At 41.4% G+C, this 19,506-nt stretch overlaps 1 protein-coding gene across 1 annotated transcript in view; it reads right to left on the reverse strand.

Annotated features, from left to right (window-relative positions):
* Positions 1-12,738: 12,738 nt before the first annotated feature.
* LOC143983303 (cytokine receptor-like factor 2) overlaps positions 12,739-19,506 on the reverse strand; it is a 59,407-nt gene continuing 52,639 nt past the window's right edge. Inside the window, exon 6 of the mRNA XM_077482828.1 lies at positions 12,739-16,230. Coding sequence (XP_077338954.1) covers positions 15,979-16,230 — 252 coding nt within the window. The 3' untranslated portion in view covers positions 12,739-15,978. The remainder of the gene's footprint in view (positions 16,231-19,506) is intronic.

Consider the following 19,506-nt stretch of genomic DNA (forward strand, 5'->3'; position numbering starts at 1 on the left):
GGAAATGTCTCAGTTGCTAAAATTAAATTAGATATGATTGCTGTAACCACTGCCATCTAACAAGCCATAAAATAGTTTTATACAACATGGTTTCATTCATATTAATGATATAATGTGCTATTTATATATTTAGCCTCTAAATACTTTGAATTTTTAATATATTTTGTGGCAAAAATCTAAATAATACAGAAAAGAAATTCCTTAATATATTATGTACCATTTTATGTACCAAAAGGCATATTTAATAGACTGCCTATTTTTCCGTAGAATCAGTTTAATGAGTGTAATATAAAATATATACAGGCTTGAAAAAGCCAGTTTGAATAATTGTTAAATTCTTTGCAGGCCTCCTAATAGGAAGCCCTGTTTCCCTTTAAAAGCAAAAATGCTATTATATTCTTGAGCTGAAAGCTTGCACATTGTATTTCTTCTTTCTTATGTAGTTCAACATGTGGCACTTTAATTTCCCTTCTCTTTATAAAGGAAGTTGCCATCTGGTAAAATTTTGCTGGTCAGTAATTGAAAAAAAAAATCATGAAATACAAAAATAAAGATACAAAAGATTAATATGTACCAGCAAGGCAGCTTCCCATTCAAGATCAATCGATTTTGCAACTACAGAAATAAAAGAAAAAAAATCCAATATTCTAATAATATGGTTTTAGAAACCATTCTAAAAAGTCTGGTAGATGTTTGTTTAAGGTTAAACGTTAGTATTTGACACATATTTGGCTTATTACAGCAGTGTTTAGCTTAAAGTACATCTGTATGCCTCTTTTACCATCCTATTTTATATTTCTGTCTTGTCTTTGTATAAAACATTCTGTAGGTTAACCACTAGAGGGAGACCTCTATTTGACTAAACAACCTTCACTCATCTCGCGTAATGCATCTCTAGGAAAAAAAACAAAAAACTTTTATTTTTATTTTTATTTTTTTGATAACGTGGGGAAGGGTTACACCCTCTGTCGAGTTCTTGTATTCTTTCTTTTTCCCTGTTTCACCCCTCTATTTGTACTTGTGACCAAAAATTATAGAAAAAATACAACATTCTAGAGCCGACCCCAGGACAAGAGGTGAGGGAAAGTCCTGTTTTAGGGACAACTGTCTTTCTCCTCACTGTAGGATATTGTCGCTAGCTTCCTGTGGCATCTATAAGGGCAGGAAGTAAAGGGAAATTTCCCCAATGGTACACAAGACAGGTACAAAAATAATGATAAGATGTCACCTACACAGTACATTATTTTTAATGATTCTGCAAATTCATAGTTGTAGATTTACTGCAGAAGAGAATGTTCATTTAATTAGCTTTGTTAAAAAGATGACGGTAACATTTAATCATGTGCAAGCAAAAAAGCTTTTGTTTTTGTTTTTTTGCTTTTGTTATTTTTGGGGGGGGGGGGGGTTGCGCACAATTGGGATTGTCATGCAAACATAGCTTTAACTTCATCTACCCTGTTAGTAAATTACAGTACAACAAAGAGCAACACCTACTGTGCAGTACTGCAATGCACGAAGCAGAGCCGGCATAAAATAAACAAATTACACCTAAAATATCATAATGGCACTGGAGATTATTAGGAAAGATGCAAAGAAATAGAAGTAATTTGATATGCAGAAAAAATATATTATTATAGGATGTTATAGAAGATATGTTTTTTGTATATTATAAATATGGTGCAAGAACTTCAAAAAACAAGAAACTAGAATTAAACAAGGTGAAAAGTACTTTCTTTAATTAGATGTGCTTATACTTATGAAAATATTGTGTCTTATGAGTATGCCTGAGTTGTATCTAGAGTACTGTGCAAAAGTTTTAGGCAGGTGGGAAGAAATGCTGTAAAGTAAGAATGATTTCAAAAATACCGTATATCATTAATACATATATTTAAATTGTTTGTTTCTATCAATTTACAAAATGCAAAGAGAGAAAACAGAAGAAAAATCTAAATCAAACCAATATTTGGTGAGACTATCCTTTGTCTTCAAACTGGCAGTAATATTTACACTTACACACTTTGTACGCTTGAAAGTCAGGAACATTGTAGGATTAGAGTCAGGTGTATGATTAACCAATTATCCCCAGCAGGTGCTAATAATTATCAATTTCACATGAATGTTTAAACACAGTCATTAACTGAAACAGAAACAGAAACAGCTGTGCAGGATGCTTAAAACTGGGTGAGGAATAGCCAAACTCTGCTGTGAGGTTCTGGAAGACAGTTTCAGGTCACAGGTCATATAGTATGACAAGATTGAGCATAGCAACAAGACACCAGGGAGTTATACTGCATCAATAATGTCTCTCTCAGCCAAAGATTTAAAAGCAGACTGAGGTTTTAAGATGTACTGTTCAAGCTTTTTTGAAGAAGCACAAAGAAACAGGGAACACTGAGCACCACAGTGATCAGTCACAAAAAAGTAATACAGCATATTAACGACACACTATCCTTACTTACTAGCTTTGACATCGGAAGATGCCGAGCAGTGCTATCAGATCAGAACTAGTGCAAACCAGTGGGACTCAGGTACACCCATCTACTGTCCGGAGAAGTCTGGCCAGAAGTAGTCTTCATGGAAAAATTGTGGCCAAAAAATCATACCTCCGTAGAAACAAAGCTAAGTAACTCAACTATGCACAAAAACATAGGAATTGGGGTGCAGAAAAATAACAGCAGGTGCCCTTGACTAATGAGTCAATATTTGAAATATGTGGCCGTAGCAGGCAGTTTGTTTGCTGAAGGGCTGGAGAGTGGTACAATAGTTAGTGCCTGCAGACAACAGAGAAGCATGGTGGAGGTTCCTTGCAAGTTTGGGGCTGCATTTCTGCAAATGGAGTTGGAGATTTGGTTAGGGTAAATGGTGGCCCCAATGCTGACAAATACAGGCAGATACTTATCCATCATGTCATACCATCGGGGAGGCATGTGAATTGCCCAAAATGTCATTAAAAACTATCTTCAGTGAAGAGAAGAACAAGAAGTCCCAAAAGTGAAAGTTTGGGCCTCACAGAGCCCCGATTTCATCATCATTAAGCCTTTTTGGGATTACATGAAGGGAGAGAAGGATTTGAGACCGCCTACATTTATGGAAAATCTGTGGTTAGATCTCCAAACGTACTTAGAAGAATTGATGCTGTTTTGAGGACAAAGATTTCTCTTATGCTCATTTACTTTCCATTTTGTAAAGTGATAAAAATAAACTATTAACACTTCTATTTCTGAAAGCATTCCTAATTTACAGCATTTTTCACACCTCCCTAAAACTTTTTCACAGTACTGTAGTGTATGCCAGTAAAATTATTATTATAACGTAGATCTGGCCACTGGAATAAGTACACCGCATCCCCAAAAATGTATACATAATATATATATTTGCCATCAGTTTTTAGGTGCAAGATATATTTAACACACATAAACCAATGTATCTCTTATTAAAAGATTTTGTGTCGTTTATTATACTTAGCTTATTTAGAAAAAAAAACATACATGATTGCTAAAACATCAACATACAATAATAATGTAACATTTTCACTAGGAGAGGCATGGAGTTCTGGCAAAGTATCAGTGGGTTGAGAGGGCCCAATAATTCTTTGCTTCCCCTCATTACATATTTTCCTTCCATTTTCTTTTTTAATTTAACAAAATCTATACATTTGTGTTCATATACGTGTTTTGTGTGTTTCATTATTATTTTATTCATAATAAGCATCATAGTAAAAAAATAAATGTTTTATTTATTTCATTTTATAAAAATTTCTAATAAAAATATACAGTATATTGTCTATTTATAAAATATGCAAAGCATTCTGTGAAACTGCTTGTACATTTGTTCTGTGTAAATTAAACAGCATTCATGGATCAGTTTCATAGATTGTTTGCACTGTGTATAAAGCTGTAGCTGTTGCATAACTCTCAGCATTAGAAGAGGACAACATGGAAAGGTTAAATCTCACACATGCATAGCACGCTGCAGCAAAATGTGGTGGGGATGGTGTGTTCAGGGTGATATGCAGTGTTATTTTTCCACCACACATAGCGTTTTGCTTTTAGGCCAAAAAGTAAAATTTTGGTCTTTCTTTCAACAATGGTTGAAAGGTCGTACCACTTTGGATCTGACTTTGCCCTGCGACTTGAAGTTCGACATCCGTCTGACTTCAATGAACAGGGATCCGACTTAATACCCCCAATAATACCAGGCACTGTGCCTGGTATGAATCTTTAGGGAGAACGACACTCAAGATGTAAAAAAAAAATGGTATGGGTTCCCCCTCCAAGAGCATGCCGGGCCCTGTCTGGTATTGATGTTATGGGCAAGCCCCCCAAAATCCATATCAGACCCTTATCCGAGCACAGCTCGGCAGGTCAGGAAAGGAGGTGGGGACAAGCGAGTGCCCCCGTCCTTAACTGTACCAGGCTGCATGCCCTCAACAATGGGGGGTGGGTGCCTTGGTGCAGGGGGGTCTTGTGTCCCCACCCCAAATCACCTTGTCTGCATGTTAATGAGGACAAAGGCCTCTTCCAGACAACCCTGGCCATTGGCTTATTGGGAAATCTGGGAGCCCCCTTTAACTAGGGGGCCCCCAGATCCCGGCCCCCCACCCTATGTGAATGAGTATGGGGTACATTGTACTCCTACCCATTTACCTAAAAAAAGTGAAAAATAAAATACATTACACATATTTTTAACATATTTTATTAAGGCAGCTCTATTGACTCTTCTCATTTCTTCTCCCCTCTCGGACTCTTCTGCCTCCTCCGCTGACGTCTTCTGCCTCTGCCGGTTCTTCTCCCCTCTCCAGGTCTTCTCCGGTCTTCTCCGCTGATGTCTTCTAGCCTTCTCCAGTTCTTCTCCCTCTGTCCGCTGTCTTCTGCCTCTGCTGGGTCTTCTCCACTGTCTTCTCCCTCTGTTCTTCTTCCGATGTTGACTCAGCGCTCTCTCCTGCTCTAATGCTGGGTGCGCGGTGTGCCACTACTTATATCGGCAGGGGGCGGGGTCACCGGGTGATGTGACCACCCAGGGCATGATGGGCGGGGACGTCATAAGGGGCGGACCTCCTTTGACCCACACCATGCCAGTATAAGTAATGGCATTAGAGCGGGAGAGAGCATCGAGTCCACATCAGAAGAGGAACAGAGGGAGAAGATAGCGGAGAAGACCTAGCAAAAGAGCGAGAAGATAGCGGAGAAGACCCAGCAGAGGCAGAAGACAGCAGACAGAGGGAGAAGAACCGCAGAGGGCTAAAAGACATCAGCGGAGAGCCAAGAAGACCCAGAGAGGGGAGAAGACCTGGCAGAGGCAGAAGATAACAGCAAAGGAGGCAGAAGAGCTGGAGAGGGGAGAAGAGATCGGAAGAGATGATGGAGCTGTCTTAATAAAGTACTTTAAAAATATGTGTAATGTGTTTTATTTTTGACATTTTTTTAGGTGAATGGGTAGGGGTACAATGTACCCCATACTCATTCACATAGGGTGGGGGGCTGGGATCTGGGAGCCCCCTTATTAAAGGGGGCTTCCAGATTCCGATAAGCCCCCCGCCCGCAAACCCAGACAACCAATGGCCAGGGTTGTTGGGAAGAGGCCCTTGTCCTCATCAACATGAGGACAAGGAGCTTTCGGGTGGGGGTGCAGGGCCACCCTGCCCCAAAGCACCCATCCCCCCATGTTGAGGGCATGCTGTCTGATACGCTTCAGGAGGGGGCCACTCACTCATCCCCACCACTTTCCTAACCTGTGTGCTGTGTGATCATCGCTGTCCTCAGGTATTGCTGATATTACATATTTGTATATTGAATGTATGTACTAATTATTTTTTATTACGGTATATAAAGCTTGTATTATTTCTATGCTGGTGTGCATCTACAGTATATACTTATGGTTAATGTTTTAGCTGATTTTAGTAGTTCTTCTGCTCCCTATTACTTTGATTAAATTACTGGTTAATTGAGTACAGTGCCATTTTTATTATTAAACCCACTGTTCAACTTAGCGAAAGATTTGTTCTCTTACTTATCTGCAGGTTTAGTGCAAATTTTGTGGGGCAGAAGTGAAGGTAAGATGTATCAGCTGTAGGGTGGAGAAGGTGTAAAGTGTAAAAAATAAGTTTGAGGAGAGAGGGCATTATTGCAAGGAATGTGCCATACACTTTGCACAAAAATGGTCATGATCGTCCTTCGCAATGCTGTCCCAAGGAGTTGCACTGAATTTATACTCATATGGGGTAGGGGAGGTTTGGACTTTTCATAGCTGCCAGACTTGTGAAAAAATGTATAGGGAAACTTTTTTGTCTGTAGGTGGAGTCTTATCCTATAATTAGGGGGCAGGGCATTCGTTTGTAGGCGTTACGTAGCGGTGTGATTTAAACGGCGGTTCAACCTTAAAAAAATAAATAATAAATAAATAAAATAAAAAATATTTTACAATCCCATATACCCAATCCTATCCCCACAATTGCTCCAGAGGAAGGTGAGAAAAAACAGAAAAGCATGCTCCAATTTGCTACAGCAGGGGAAAAAAATTCCTTCCTGATCCCAGAGAGGCAATCAAATTTTCCCTGGATCAACTTTACCTATAAATGTTAGTACCTAGTTATATTATGTACATTTAGGAAAGAATCAAGGCTTTTCTTAAAGTAATCTACTGAGCTGGCCAGAACCACCTGGAGGGATTCTATTCCACATTTTCACAGCTCTTACTGTGAAGAAACCTTTCCATATTTGGAGATGAAAATCCTTTTCCTCTAGACGTAAAGAGCGCCCACTTGTCCTCAGTGTTGACTGTAAAGTGAATAACTCAACACCAAGTTCACTATATGGACCCCTTATATATTTATACACTGTGATCATATCCCCTTTACTCTCCTCTTCTCAAGCGTGAATAAATTCAGTTCCTCTAATCTTTCCTCATAGCTTAGCTCCTCCATGCCTCTTATCAGTTTTGTTGCCCTTCTCCACACTTTCTCCAGTTCCCCGATATCTTTTTTGAGAACTGGTGCCCAAAACTAAACTGCATATTCCAGATGAGGTCTTACTAATGATTTGTACAGGGGCAAAATGGTATATCTCTCTCTGGAGTCCATACCTCTCTTAATACAAGAAAGGACTTTGCTCGCTTTGGAAACCACAGCTTGGCATTGCATGCTATTATTGAGCTTATGATCTACCAAACCCCCTGCCACCCCCCCAGATCCTTCTCCACCATTGATTCCCCCATTTGTTCTCCCCCTAGTATGTATGAGGCATGTATATTCTTCACCCCCAAGTGTATAACTTTACATTTGTAATTCCACTGCATAGCTTAGTGTCATCTGCAAAGACAGAAATGTTACTTTTAATCCCAGACCCTATCATTTATTAAGATATTAAAAAGTAAGGGTCCCAGCACCGAACCGTGAGGTACTCCACTAATAACCTTAGACCATTCAGAGTAAGAATCATTAACCAATACTCTCTGGATTCTGTCTTTTAGCCAGTTTTCTATCCATTTATAAACTGATATTTCCAAGCCTGTACACTTTACCTTACACACGAGCCGTGTGTGGAGAAATGTGTCAAAACATTTTTGCAAAATCCAAGTATACCACGTCCACCGCCACCCCTCTGTCCAAGGTTTTACTTACCTCTCCATAAAAAGAAATCAGGTTTGTTTGACAACTTTTGTCTTTCATGAATCCATGCTGTCTGTTGCTTAAAATATTTTTTTTCAGCAAGAACTCATCTATGTGGTCTTTTATTAAACGCTCCAGAATATAGAAGTTAAACTAACAGGTCTATAGTTACTTGGTAAATACTTTGTTCCCTTTGTTCCCTTTTTAAATATTGTGGGGATGAGGCCCTTGCCCCCCTCAACATGGGGACATGATGCTTTGAGGGGTCACAGACCCCCAAAGCATCCTCCCAATGTTGAGGGCATGTGGCCTGGTACGGTTCAGGAGGGGGGGTGCTCTCTCTCGCCCCCCCCCCTCTTTTCCTGCGGCCTGCCAGGTTGCGTGCTCGGATAAAGGGTCTGGTATGGATATTTAGGGGGACCCCACGTCAATTTTTTTTTTTAATTTGACACGGGGTTCCCCTTAATATCCATACCAGACCCGAAGGACCTGGTAATTGAATTTAGGGGAACCCCACGCTTTTTTTTTTTTTATCAATGAATGAATTGTCCGCCCCATAATACAGAGAACACTCATTGAGTGTTCTCTGTATTACGGGAGCCGACAATTGAAAATTATTTTAAAAGACTTTTTTTCCTTGCGAAATGACACTTTGTGCAGGGACAGTTCTAAGCACGGGAAACATGCGCCCCTTCACAGGCATACTATAGACACCCCCCAGGTACGAAATTTAAAGGAATATTACACTTTTATTGTTTCACTTTAATCATTATTAAAATCACTGCTCCTGAAAAAACAGCCATTTTTAAAACTTTTTTTTGCATTGATACATGTCCCCTGGGGCAGGACCCAGGTCCCCAAACACTTTTTAGGACAGTAACTTGCATATTAGCCTTTAAAATTAGCACTTTCGATTTCTCCCATAGACTTGTACAGGGTGTTCCGGCTTTTCGAATTTGCCGCGAACAGCCCAAATTGTTCACTGTTTGCTGAACAGGCGAACAGGCAATGTTCGACTCGAATTCGAAGCTAATCGAAATTCTCCTGTAACATGTATGCAGTCTCTTACCACCTCCTATAGTATGGCTGCAGTCTCTATCATTTGTAGTGTGAATTTTATTCCATAGGTTTGTGAGTCTTATTTTTAATAAAAAAAAATGTTTAAGGATAATGCACAAGACTGGTTTCCCTTTTGACATTTTGACTATTAGGATACCCCTATCCTTGAGGGCAAGAAGGCCTGAGGCACCTTCCACCATGAACCTTAGTCCACATGGTAACTCACTTGTGCGCAGGATGCTTTGGGGGTTATTTACGGAAGGCAAATCCACTTTGCACTTGGAAGTGTGGTCACTCTAAAGCCCCATACACACTATCAGATTTTTCCCTCAGATTTACCAAAACCATGTAGTAGAAGGGCCTGCCTGATTGCATACACATTGAAATGCCTAAGGTTTGACCTCATATTATAAGGTTTTTGGTAAATTTGAAGGAAAAACTCAGCAGAAAATATGATAATGTTTATGGGGCTTAAATCTAAGGGGTAGATCTGAAATGAGGGGAAGCTCTGCTGATTTTATCATCCAATCATGTGCAAGCTAAAATGCTGTTTTTTATTGTCCTTGCATGTGCCCCTCGGATCTACAGTGACTTTACTTCCAAGTACACTTTCAGTGTAAAGTGGATTTGCCTTTTGTAAATAACCCCCTTTGTCTTTCTGTTGACAGACCTGGGAACTGAGACCACTCCAAAGAGAGTAGTAATACATACATAGATAGTGCCCCTTCCTGTTAAGCCCTGTTTCGAGACACATTCTTGTCTGAGCCATGTGTCTGGATTTCAGGTGGATTTAAACCCGGACACATGATTCAAAACCCAGACTGTACGGGTGAATGCCGGACAGGTGGCAACCCTTTCACTAGGTGATATTTGAAGAAAAACTGCAGGTTTAAAGATTTAGAAAATTACTTTTGAAATGTCATTACCATGTTAGAGCCTATATGCGACTATAGCAATTTGCGTACGTATACTTTAATATTCTCATATCATGAGAATGTAGAAATTTCACCACATATAATACATAGAAAAAAGGGCATTTCACGATAAATGAAGCTTACCATCCCCTCTGAGAATTATGAGTACTATATGTTACAGATGAGTGTGTGATCATTGCAATGTCTTTCTGAATGGGAGATAAACCTGATCTCAGAAGGGAAGTGTGACTGTGCTGATGTCTGCTGTGTGTGTGTGAAAATAGATGTAGAAGCGTATATCTGTATATCACATCTGTGCTGATCACAATACTTTACATCACAATGTTGCACATGTTACAAAACCTGAGCGGGGAAGTTTGGTGACCTGAATAAAAATCTTAGATAACTAGTGTAGATAAATTACAAAACAAATGAAAAGCTGAGAGTAGAGGTAATTTATCAGTTGTCACAATTTACTGAAATAAAACAAAACATAATCATTGCTTTGATTAAAAGAAATATATATATAAAATAAAAATATATTATATCATGCTGTACATGGCAGTCATGGGTGACAAATCAAGGAGGCTTTAATTAGACAGTCCAAGAATATAGGTTACAAATTTGCTTTATTTCTCAATAATACATTCAGCATAGCAATACGGAAATAATATTGATTAACTACATCAATATTGTAGTCACTAACATAGTTTTAAAGAAAAGGTAGATGTTATAGCCTATATTTTAATGCTGTTGTTAACAGCACTGTCTAGCATTACTGATAATGTAACAGAATTCCCCATATTGGGACACACAACAAACAATCACAACATTTTGTTCTTAACCACTTCAATATTGGGCACTTCCTGCCCAGACCAATTTTCAGTTTTCAACGTTGTCGCACTTTGAATGACAATTGCGCGGTCATGCTACACTGTACTCAAACTACATTTTTATCATTTTGTTCCCACAAATATAGTTTGTCTTTTGGTGGTATTTGATCATCTCTGGGATTTTTATTTTCTGCTAAACAAATAAAAAAAAAGACCAGAAATTTTTGTTTCTGTTACAAAACTTTATAAATAAGTATGTTTTTGCCTTCACTGATGGGCACTGATGGGCAATGATGGGCACTGATAAGCAGCACTGATGGAGCACTGATAGGTGGCACTGATAGGCACTGAAAGACGGCACGGATGGGCACTGATAGGCGGCATGGATGGGCACTGATGTACACTAATGGATGGTACTGATGGGCATCACTGATTGGCAGGCATTATTGTTTGGCACTGATTGGCATCCATTGTGGGCACTGATTGGCATCCATTGTGGGCACTGATTGGCATCCCTGGTGGCCATGGCTGGCATACCTGGTGATGACTAGTGGTGGGCATCCCTGGTGGTCCTGATGGCGTCCCTGGTGGTCCAGTGTAAGCATCCTCGGGGGGCTGTGCCAATAATCAATCAGTACAGACCCCCCTGTCAGCCTGGGTTGTCAGCGCCCACAGCAAGGCAAGTAATTTGCACCCCTTTATCCCCCTAACCCTAATTTACTCATGGCAGAGTGGCTAGCCAATAACCCAGACCTAACGGCGTTATAGGCTGGCCAGAACAAAAATGACAATAAAAACCTGTTATAGAGAGGGAAACTCCTTATAATTATCACAATTCCCATCACAAATTTTCACAAATCCCTCCTCCCACACACACATTATAAATCCCCACACACACTTTTCACAGTTTTTACCTCTTCACAAATCCCCCCCATACACATGCTTCACAAATCCCCCCCCCCACAAACACATGTTTCACAATTCCACACCCCGCCCTTCACAGCTTCAGCCTCTTTGCAAACCCCCCACTCTTCACAGATTTCAACTTACTCTTTACAAATCCCCCCACTCTTCACAAATCACCCCTTCACAAATTCTAACACCACTCTTCACAAATCCCCCACACTCTTCACAGCTCTCACCTCTTCACAAATCCCCCTTCCCAAATTACAACCCCATGCTTCACAAAGCCCTCCCCACTCTTTACAAATACCCCCTTAACAAATTCCGGCACCGCTCTTCACAAATCCCCCAAACACACTCTTCACAGCTTTCACCTCTTCACAAATCCCCCCAATCTTCACAACCCCTCCCCCCCCCCCCCACACACACACACACACACACACACACACACTCTTCACAGCTCTCACCTCTTTACAAATCCCCCCTCATAAATTCCATTCCACTTCGGGCACAGCCTCGATTCGCTTGGCTTTTTTTTATTCTAACTCTATGTCCACTTGGATGGTGGGGCTTGAACCTGGACTCACTGTGCAGGTGCCGTTCGGAGACTTTCAAAATGTCCTTGTCCTCCGTATTGCACAAGCGCAGTACAGGGCGGCCACTATCCGATGGGGGAAAGTATACGACACATCACCGGCAATGCTCTGGTAGATGTGCGCCATGCATTGGCTTTTTTCCCCAACTCATCAGAACAGCACAAAGAGAACAGACATGAAGAGGGAAGAGTGTCAGAACACTTCACTCAGCTCTGTGCTACGACAGCCTTCCAAAGCACCACAGGAACGAAAAATTCACAAATCCCCCTTCCCAAAATTACGACCCCACACTTCACAAATCCCCCCACCCACTGTTCACAAATCCCCCTTCACAAATTCCGACACCACTCTTCACAAATTCCCCCCCAACACACTCTTCACAGTTTTCAACTCTTCACAAATCCCCCCTTCACAAATTCTAACACCACTCTTCACAAATCCCCACCACACTCTTCGCAGCTCTCACCTCTTCACAAATCCCCCTTCCCAAATTACAACCCCATGCTTCACAAATCCCTCCCACTCTTTACAAATACCCTCTTAACAAATTCCGGCAACCGCTCTTCACAAATCCCCCCAACACACTCTTCACAGCTTTCACCTCTTCACAAATCCCCCCAATCTTCACAACCCCCCCCCCCCACACACACACACACACACACACTCTCTTCACAGCTCTCACCTCTTCACAAATCCCCCCTCAGAAATTCCATCCCACATTTTCACAAATCTGCTCCTCCACTCTTCACAAATCCCCCTTTCACAAAGTCTGACCCCATTCTTTAAACCCCCCCCCCCCACTATTCACAGCTCTCACCCCATCACAAATCCCCCTTCACAAATTCCAACCCCACTCTTCACAAATCCCCCACTCTTCCCAGCTCTCACCTCTTCACAAATCCCCCTCCCCACACGCACACTATTCCCAGCTCTCACCTCCTCTCAGATTTACCCTTCCTTCCCGCAGCTGTCTCCTTTTCCCAAATTCTCCACACTCCCCTTCTATCTCCCCATCTATCATCACCTCTATCATTACCTCTGCACTATACCTTCAACCTCCCCAGAAGAACGGCACCTGCGCACTAAGTCCAGGTACAAGCCCCACCATCCAAGTGGACATATGGTTGCACATAGTAACAGGGCCCCTCGCGGGCTCGCTTCACTCGCCACGCTTCGGGCACAGCCTTGCTTCACTCGGCTCTTTTTTATTCTAACTCTATGTCCACTTGGATGGTGGGGCTTGAACCTGGACTCACTGTGCAGGTGCCGTTCACCTTCGGAGACTTTCGGAATGTCCTTGTCCTCCGTACTGCGCAAGCGCAGTACAGGGCGGCCACTGTCCGATGGGGGAAAGTATACGACACATCACCGGCAATGCTCTGGTAGATGTACGCCGTGCACTGGCTTTTTTCCCCAACTCATCAGAACAGCACAAAGAGAACAGACATGAAGAGGGAAGAGTGTCTGAACACTTCACTCGGCTCTGTGCTACTTAGGCCGACAGCCTCCCAAACCACCACAGGAACGAAAAAAAAATGCGGTCAGTTGCGGCTACAGGATCGGGTCACCCACCAACATGAGCCCTGCCCCACACATGTCCTGAGTGCCTGGCGATAGCACACTAATGTTGGTAGAGGAAGTGATTAGTGCAAAAACATGCTCTAACGCCTTCTGAGTTTTGTAACTGGTTGAAGAAGACAGGGCTAGCCAGAGGTAGCAGAATAAAAAATAGCCCTGGTTGTAATAATGATTTGATCTTGAAAGAAAATTACGACGCTTTCTAAAATTGTTTACAAACTATAGAAAGAATAAACTCCAAGAAATTAAAATTTCACATTAAATACGCTATAGAGAAAATTCTGTAGAACTGTAATGTACCCAATAACAACATACATAAACCATCGTCATTAAGTTCACATTACAGTTTATCTCTTAAACACTTCATTTAGCTGTCAGTTTGTAAGACAATTTGATGCAACCTACATACATGTAATGTACAGTAGTGATAATCATCTCCATCTAGTGGCCAACATGCACACTACTTTGGTTATCCTACTGGAGCTTGTGCACCAGAAAAATTTCCACCAGCTAAGGACCTCCACAACGTTTTTTTTTGGTTTTGTTTTGTTTTTTGACCGCCCCAAAGTTAAATCTGACACTGCAGCAGACATTGCTGTTTCTTTTTTACAGTTTTTTTAATTTTTGCCATCTTAACCACTTCAGCTCTGGAAGGATTTACCCCCTTCCTGACCAGAGCACTTTTTTGCGATACAGCACTGGATCCCTTTAACTGAAAATTGCGTGTCGCACGACGTTGCACCCACACAAAACTGTCCTTTTTTTCCCACAAATACAGTTTTCTTTTGGTGGTATTTGATCGCCTCTGCGGTTTTTATTTTTTGTGCTATAAACAAAAATAGAGCGACAATTTTGAAAAAAGAAAGCAAGATTTTTTACTTTTTGCTATAACAAATATCCCCCAAAAAATATATAAAAAAATTAATTTCTTTCTCAGTTTAGGCCAATATGTATTCTTCTAAATATTTTTGGTAAAAAATCGCAACAAGCGTATATTGATTGGTTTGCACAAAAGTTATAGCGTCTACAAAATAGGGGATAGATTTATGGCATTTGTATTATTATTATTTTTTATTAGTAATGGTGGCGATCTGCGATTTTTATCATGACTGCAACATTATGGCGGACACATCGGACACTTTTGACACTATTTTGGGACCATTGTCATTTATACAGCGATCAGTGCTATAAAAATGCACTGATTACTGTGTAAATGACACTGGCAGGGAAGGGGTTAAATACTAGGCAATCAAGGGGTTAAGTGTGTCCTAGGGAGTGATTCTAACTGTGGGGAGGATTGTCTCACTAGAACATGACAGAGATCACTGCTCGCGATGACAGGGAGCAGTACATCTCTGTCATGTTGCTAGGCAGAACAGGGAAATGCCTTGTTTCTCATTCTGCCACTCTATGACATGATCACGGTCCCGCCGGTGGAAATCGAGTCCATGGGACCCACAGGCATCCTCACAGCGCACATGGCAGGCGTGCGCGTGCCCACTATGCCGCGATTAAAAGGGGACATACCTGTACGCCCATTTGCCCAGCTGTGCCATTGTGCAAATGTATATTGTCGGGCGCTGGTCGGCAAGGGGTTAAAGATAAATGTGCTTAAAAAAAAAGTCTACCAACTCTCTGTTCAACACCCAGCCTCACAACTTCTAGAACAATAAACATAAAAGGATAGCACTTTTAAATGCTTGGAAATGCTTGCAACTCACACTGTATCCCATCCAAGCTAACTTGTTATAATGCATAGCACATGCGCAAATTCCCAACTGTTCCCTGAATTGCCATAATTCTCTGTGGTTAGCCCCCTATTATTCATAGCCAATGTGTTGACCTTCATGGTCTTGATTTAGCTAGGACTACACTGAACCTGTAAAGATCATACAATGAAAGAATTTCTAACAGCTATCCTATTATCTGGCGTTCTTTTATAAGCGTTGATAGTAATCCCACTGCTAAGCAATATGACATTCAAAATCAAGAACTAAAAAACTAGCAAAGTAATCAAAACAGCAAAATAGTTTGTCACATGTTATGGCTGGCAGGATAAACTATTACATGGCCAGATAGCCCCCATAGCAATCCTTTGGTCTGCTAGGACTAAAGCACCATACACACTATCAGATTTTCAGCTCATTTTTTCCTTCAGATTTACCAAAACCATATAATATGAGGTCAAACCTTAGGAGTTTCAATTTGTATGCAATCAGGCAGGCCCTTCTACTAGATGATTTTGGTAAATCTGAAGGCAAAAATCAGCAGAAAATCTGATAGTGTGTATGGGACTTAACATTATACCTTGTATATATTGTAGATTATTGTAGATTGAAGAAACACATCTTGTTTTCTTTTTTCTTTTTTTATCTTTTGAATGAAAATTTGCTTAACCAAAAACATGTCAATGCAGCCATCACCTCATGACTGATGACTCTACATTCTGTTTCTGTAGTAAACAGACCTTTCAGTACTACGGCAGGTATTTACAGCATAATATACATGCTGTCATTCATCGTGAAGTTCATATTTCTAAAGCAAGCATCAGATACGTTTTGAACGAGTGGTGCAGACGTAGTCATGGAAGTGTCCATTGGTTCCTTAGACAAACACTGGTTGTCCAAGATCTCAGCCACATTATCTTTAAGCAGTGTCGACATTTGGTCTCCATCTTGCTCATCCGAGACCGACTCTATTTTTTCAAGCTGTGCACTATTTCTTGATGCTTTCATCCATTCCTAGATAAATATATAGATGTAAGGAAATGGATAAACAAAATTACTGGTTATACAAATAATTTAAGAATACCACATTGTCATATCTGTAAATTTCACAGTGACTATATTGCTATCCAAAAAGAAAGGACCAAAAAGACCCTGAAAAAGAAGATTTATGCTAATGGAATCTTCACTCTCTTGCAGAACTACAGCTGATTAAGCAAGCAGGTTATTCAGTTAGTGGCAGTGTATTATATATATATATATATATATATATATATATATATATATATATATATAGACAGTCTTGTATATGTGCAGTTTCTCACAAAAGTGAGTACACCCTTCACATTTTTGTAAATATTTTATTATATCTTTTAATGTGACAACACCAAAGAAATTACACTTTGCTACAATGTAAAGTAGTGAGTGTACAGCTTGTATAACAGTGTGAATTTTATGTCCCCTCAAAATAACTCAACACATAGCCATTAATGTCTAAATCACTGGCAACAAAAGTGAGTACACCCCTAAGTGAAAATGTCCAAATTGGGCCCAATTCGCCATTTTCTATGGCCTAGGCTATAAGAAGATTGCCAAGACTCTGAAACTGAGCTGCAGGACATAGGCCAGGACCATACCGTGGTCTAACAGGACAGATTTCACTCAGAACAGGCTTTGCCATGGTTGACCAAAGAAGTTGAGTGCATGTGCTCAGCGTCATATCCAGAGGTTGCTTTTGGGAAAAAGACATATGAGTGCTGCCAGCATTGCTGCAGAGGTAAAAGGGGTGGGGGGGTCAGCCTGTCAGTGCTCAGACCATATGCAGCACACTGCATCAAATTGGTCTGCATGGCTGTCTTCCCAGAGGTGGTGTACACAGCACACAATACAGTGCAGCCATAGTACAGTTGCTGTTTGGGTACTGCTGTTGCTTAAATTAGCCCCAACAGATTGCTTGCGATTTTTCTGTGATTTCTGTCTGTACACAGCAGCTGTATATAATTTTTCATATTAATCAAGCTTCCAGATTATTCTATTTATGTTATCTATGTATTGATTGTATCTTTATGAGTGTGCTGTATTTTTTAACCACTTGAGATCCGCGCTATTGCCAAATGACGGCATTAGCGCGGACCTACATTTCCAGGACTACGTCTATTGACGTCGTCCTGGTTACGAGCGGCCTGCGCGCCCCCTGAGGGGCGCGCGCGGCGCGCTCTGTGATCGGCGAGTCCATGAGACTCGCCTGATCACCGATCCGTGTAAGGGGTCGATCCCGACCCCTTATCACGTGATCAGCTGTCAGCCAATGACAGCTGATCATGTGACAGAACGGAGCCGGTAATCGGCTATTATTCCTCCTCGCGCTGACAGCGCGAGGAGAGAAAAAAAAAGCCGATCACCTGCGGCCGTGATCGGGACATCAGTCCCGATCACGGCCAGCAATACAGCTGACCACCTGCCCCCTGCCAGTGCCCACCTGCCCACCGCAGTGCCATCCTGAATGAAAGTAAGTGCCCCCCATCAGTGCCACCCAGCAGTGCCCATAGTGCCCCCAGCGCCACCCACAGTGCCATCCACAATGCCACCCACAGTGCCATCCAGCAGTGCCACCAACAGTGCCACCCACAGTGCCCACAATCTGCCGCAAAGGTGCTGCACCCCAGTGCCGCCCATCAGTGCCCAGCAGTGCCGCCCATCAGTGCCCAGCAGTGCCGCCCATCAGTGCCCAGCAGTGCCACCTATCAGAGCCACCTATCAGTGCCACCTATCAGTGCCCATCAGTCCCATCTATCAGTGGTACCTATCAGTGCCCATCCGTGCCACTTATCCGTGCCACCCATCCATGCCATCTTATCTGTGCCCATCTTTGCCCATCAGTGCCGCCTTATCTGTGCCGATCGGTGCCGCCTTATCTGTGCCTATTAGTGCCGCCTTAACTATGCCTATCAGTGCCCACCAGTGCAGCCTATCAGTGCCCACCAATGCAGCCTATCAGTGCCCACCAATGCAGCCCATCAGTGCCCACCAATGCAGCCCATCAGTGCCCACCAATGCAGCCATCAGTGCCGCCTAATCAGCGCACTTCAATGAAGGAGAAAAATGACCCGTTTGCAAAATTGTATAACAAACTATTAAAACATGATTTTTTATTTTTATTTTTTTGCATCTTTTTTTGTTTGTTTAGCAAAAAATAAAACTCCGAGCTGTAACTAAATACCACCAAAAGAAAGCTCTATTTGTGGGAAAAAAATGATAAAAATTTCATTTGGGTACAGTGTTGTATGACCGCGCAATTGTCATTCAAAGTGCATCAGCGCTGAAAGCTGAAAATTGGTCTGGGACTGAGGGGGGTTTAAGTGCCCAGTAAGCAAGTGGTTAAATAATCTAAATATTTTAAATAATCTTCATTAACCACTTCAGCCCCGGACCAATTAACAGCCTAAAGACCAGAGGTCTTTTTACAATTTCGCACTGCACTGATTTAACTGATAATTGCGCGGTCATGCAATGTTGTACCCAAACGAAATTTGCGTCCTTTTCTTCCCACAAATAGAGCTTTCTTTTGATGGTATTTGATTGCCTCTGCGATTTTTATTTTTTGCGATATAAATGGAAAAAGACCGAAAATTTTGAGAAAAAATGATATTTTCTACTTTTTGTTATAAGAAAAATCGAATAAACTCAATTTTAGTCATAGATTTAGGGCAAAATTTATTCAGCCACATGTCTTTAGTAAAAAAATTTCAATAAGCGTATATTTATTGGTTTGCGCAAAAGTTATAGCGTCTACAAACTAGAGTACATTTTCTGGAATTTACACAGCTTTTAATTTACGACTGCCTATCTCATTTCTTGAGGTGCTAAAATGGCAGGGCAGTACAACCCCCCCCCAAATGACCCCATTTTGGAAAGTAGACACCCCAAGGAAGTTGTGGAGAGGCATGTTGAGCCCATTGAATATTTTTTTTTTTGTCCCAAGTGATTGAATAATGACACAAAAAAAAAGTTTACAAAAAGTTGTCACTAAATGATATATTGCTCCCACATGCCATAGTTATTTGTGGAATTGCACCCCCAAAATATATTCTGCTGCTTCTCCTGAGTACGGGGATACCACATAAGTGGGACTTTTTGGGAGTCTAGCCGCGTACGGCACCCCGAAAACCAATCACTGCCTTCAGGATTTCTAAGGGTGCAAATTTTTGATTTCACTCCTCACTACCTATCACAGTTTCGAAGGCCATAAAATGCCAAAATAACACAAAACCCCCCCAAATGACCCCATTTTGG

Source organism: Lithobates pipiens, unplaced genomic scaffold (assembly GCF_037356315.1).
Source record: "Lithobates pipiens isolate NorthernLeopardFrog02 unplaced genomic scaffold, aLitPip1_a1.2 Scaffold_16, whole genome shotgun sequence".
Taxonomy (NCBI): domain Eukaryota; kingdom Metazoa; phylum Chordata; class Amphibia; order Anura; family Ranidae; genus Lithobates; species Lithobates pipiens.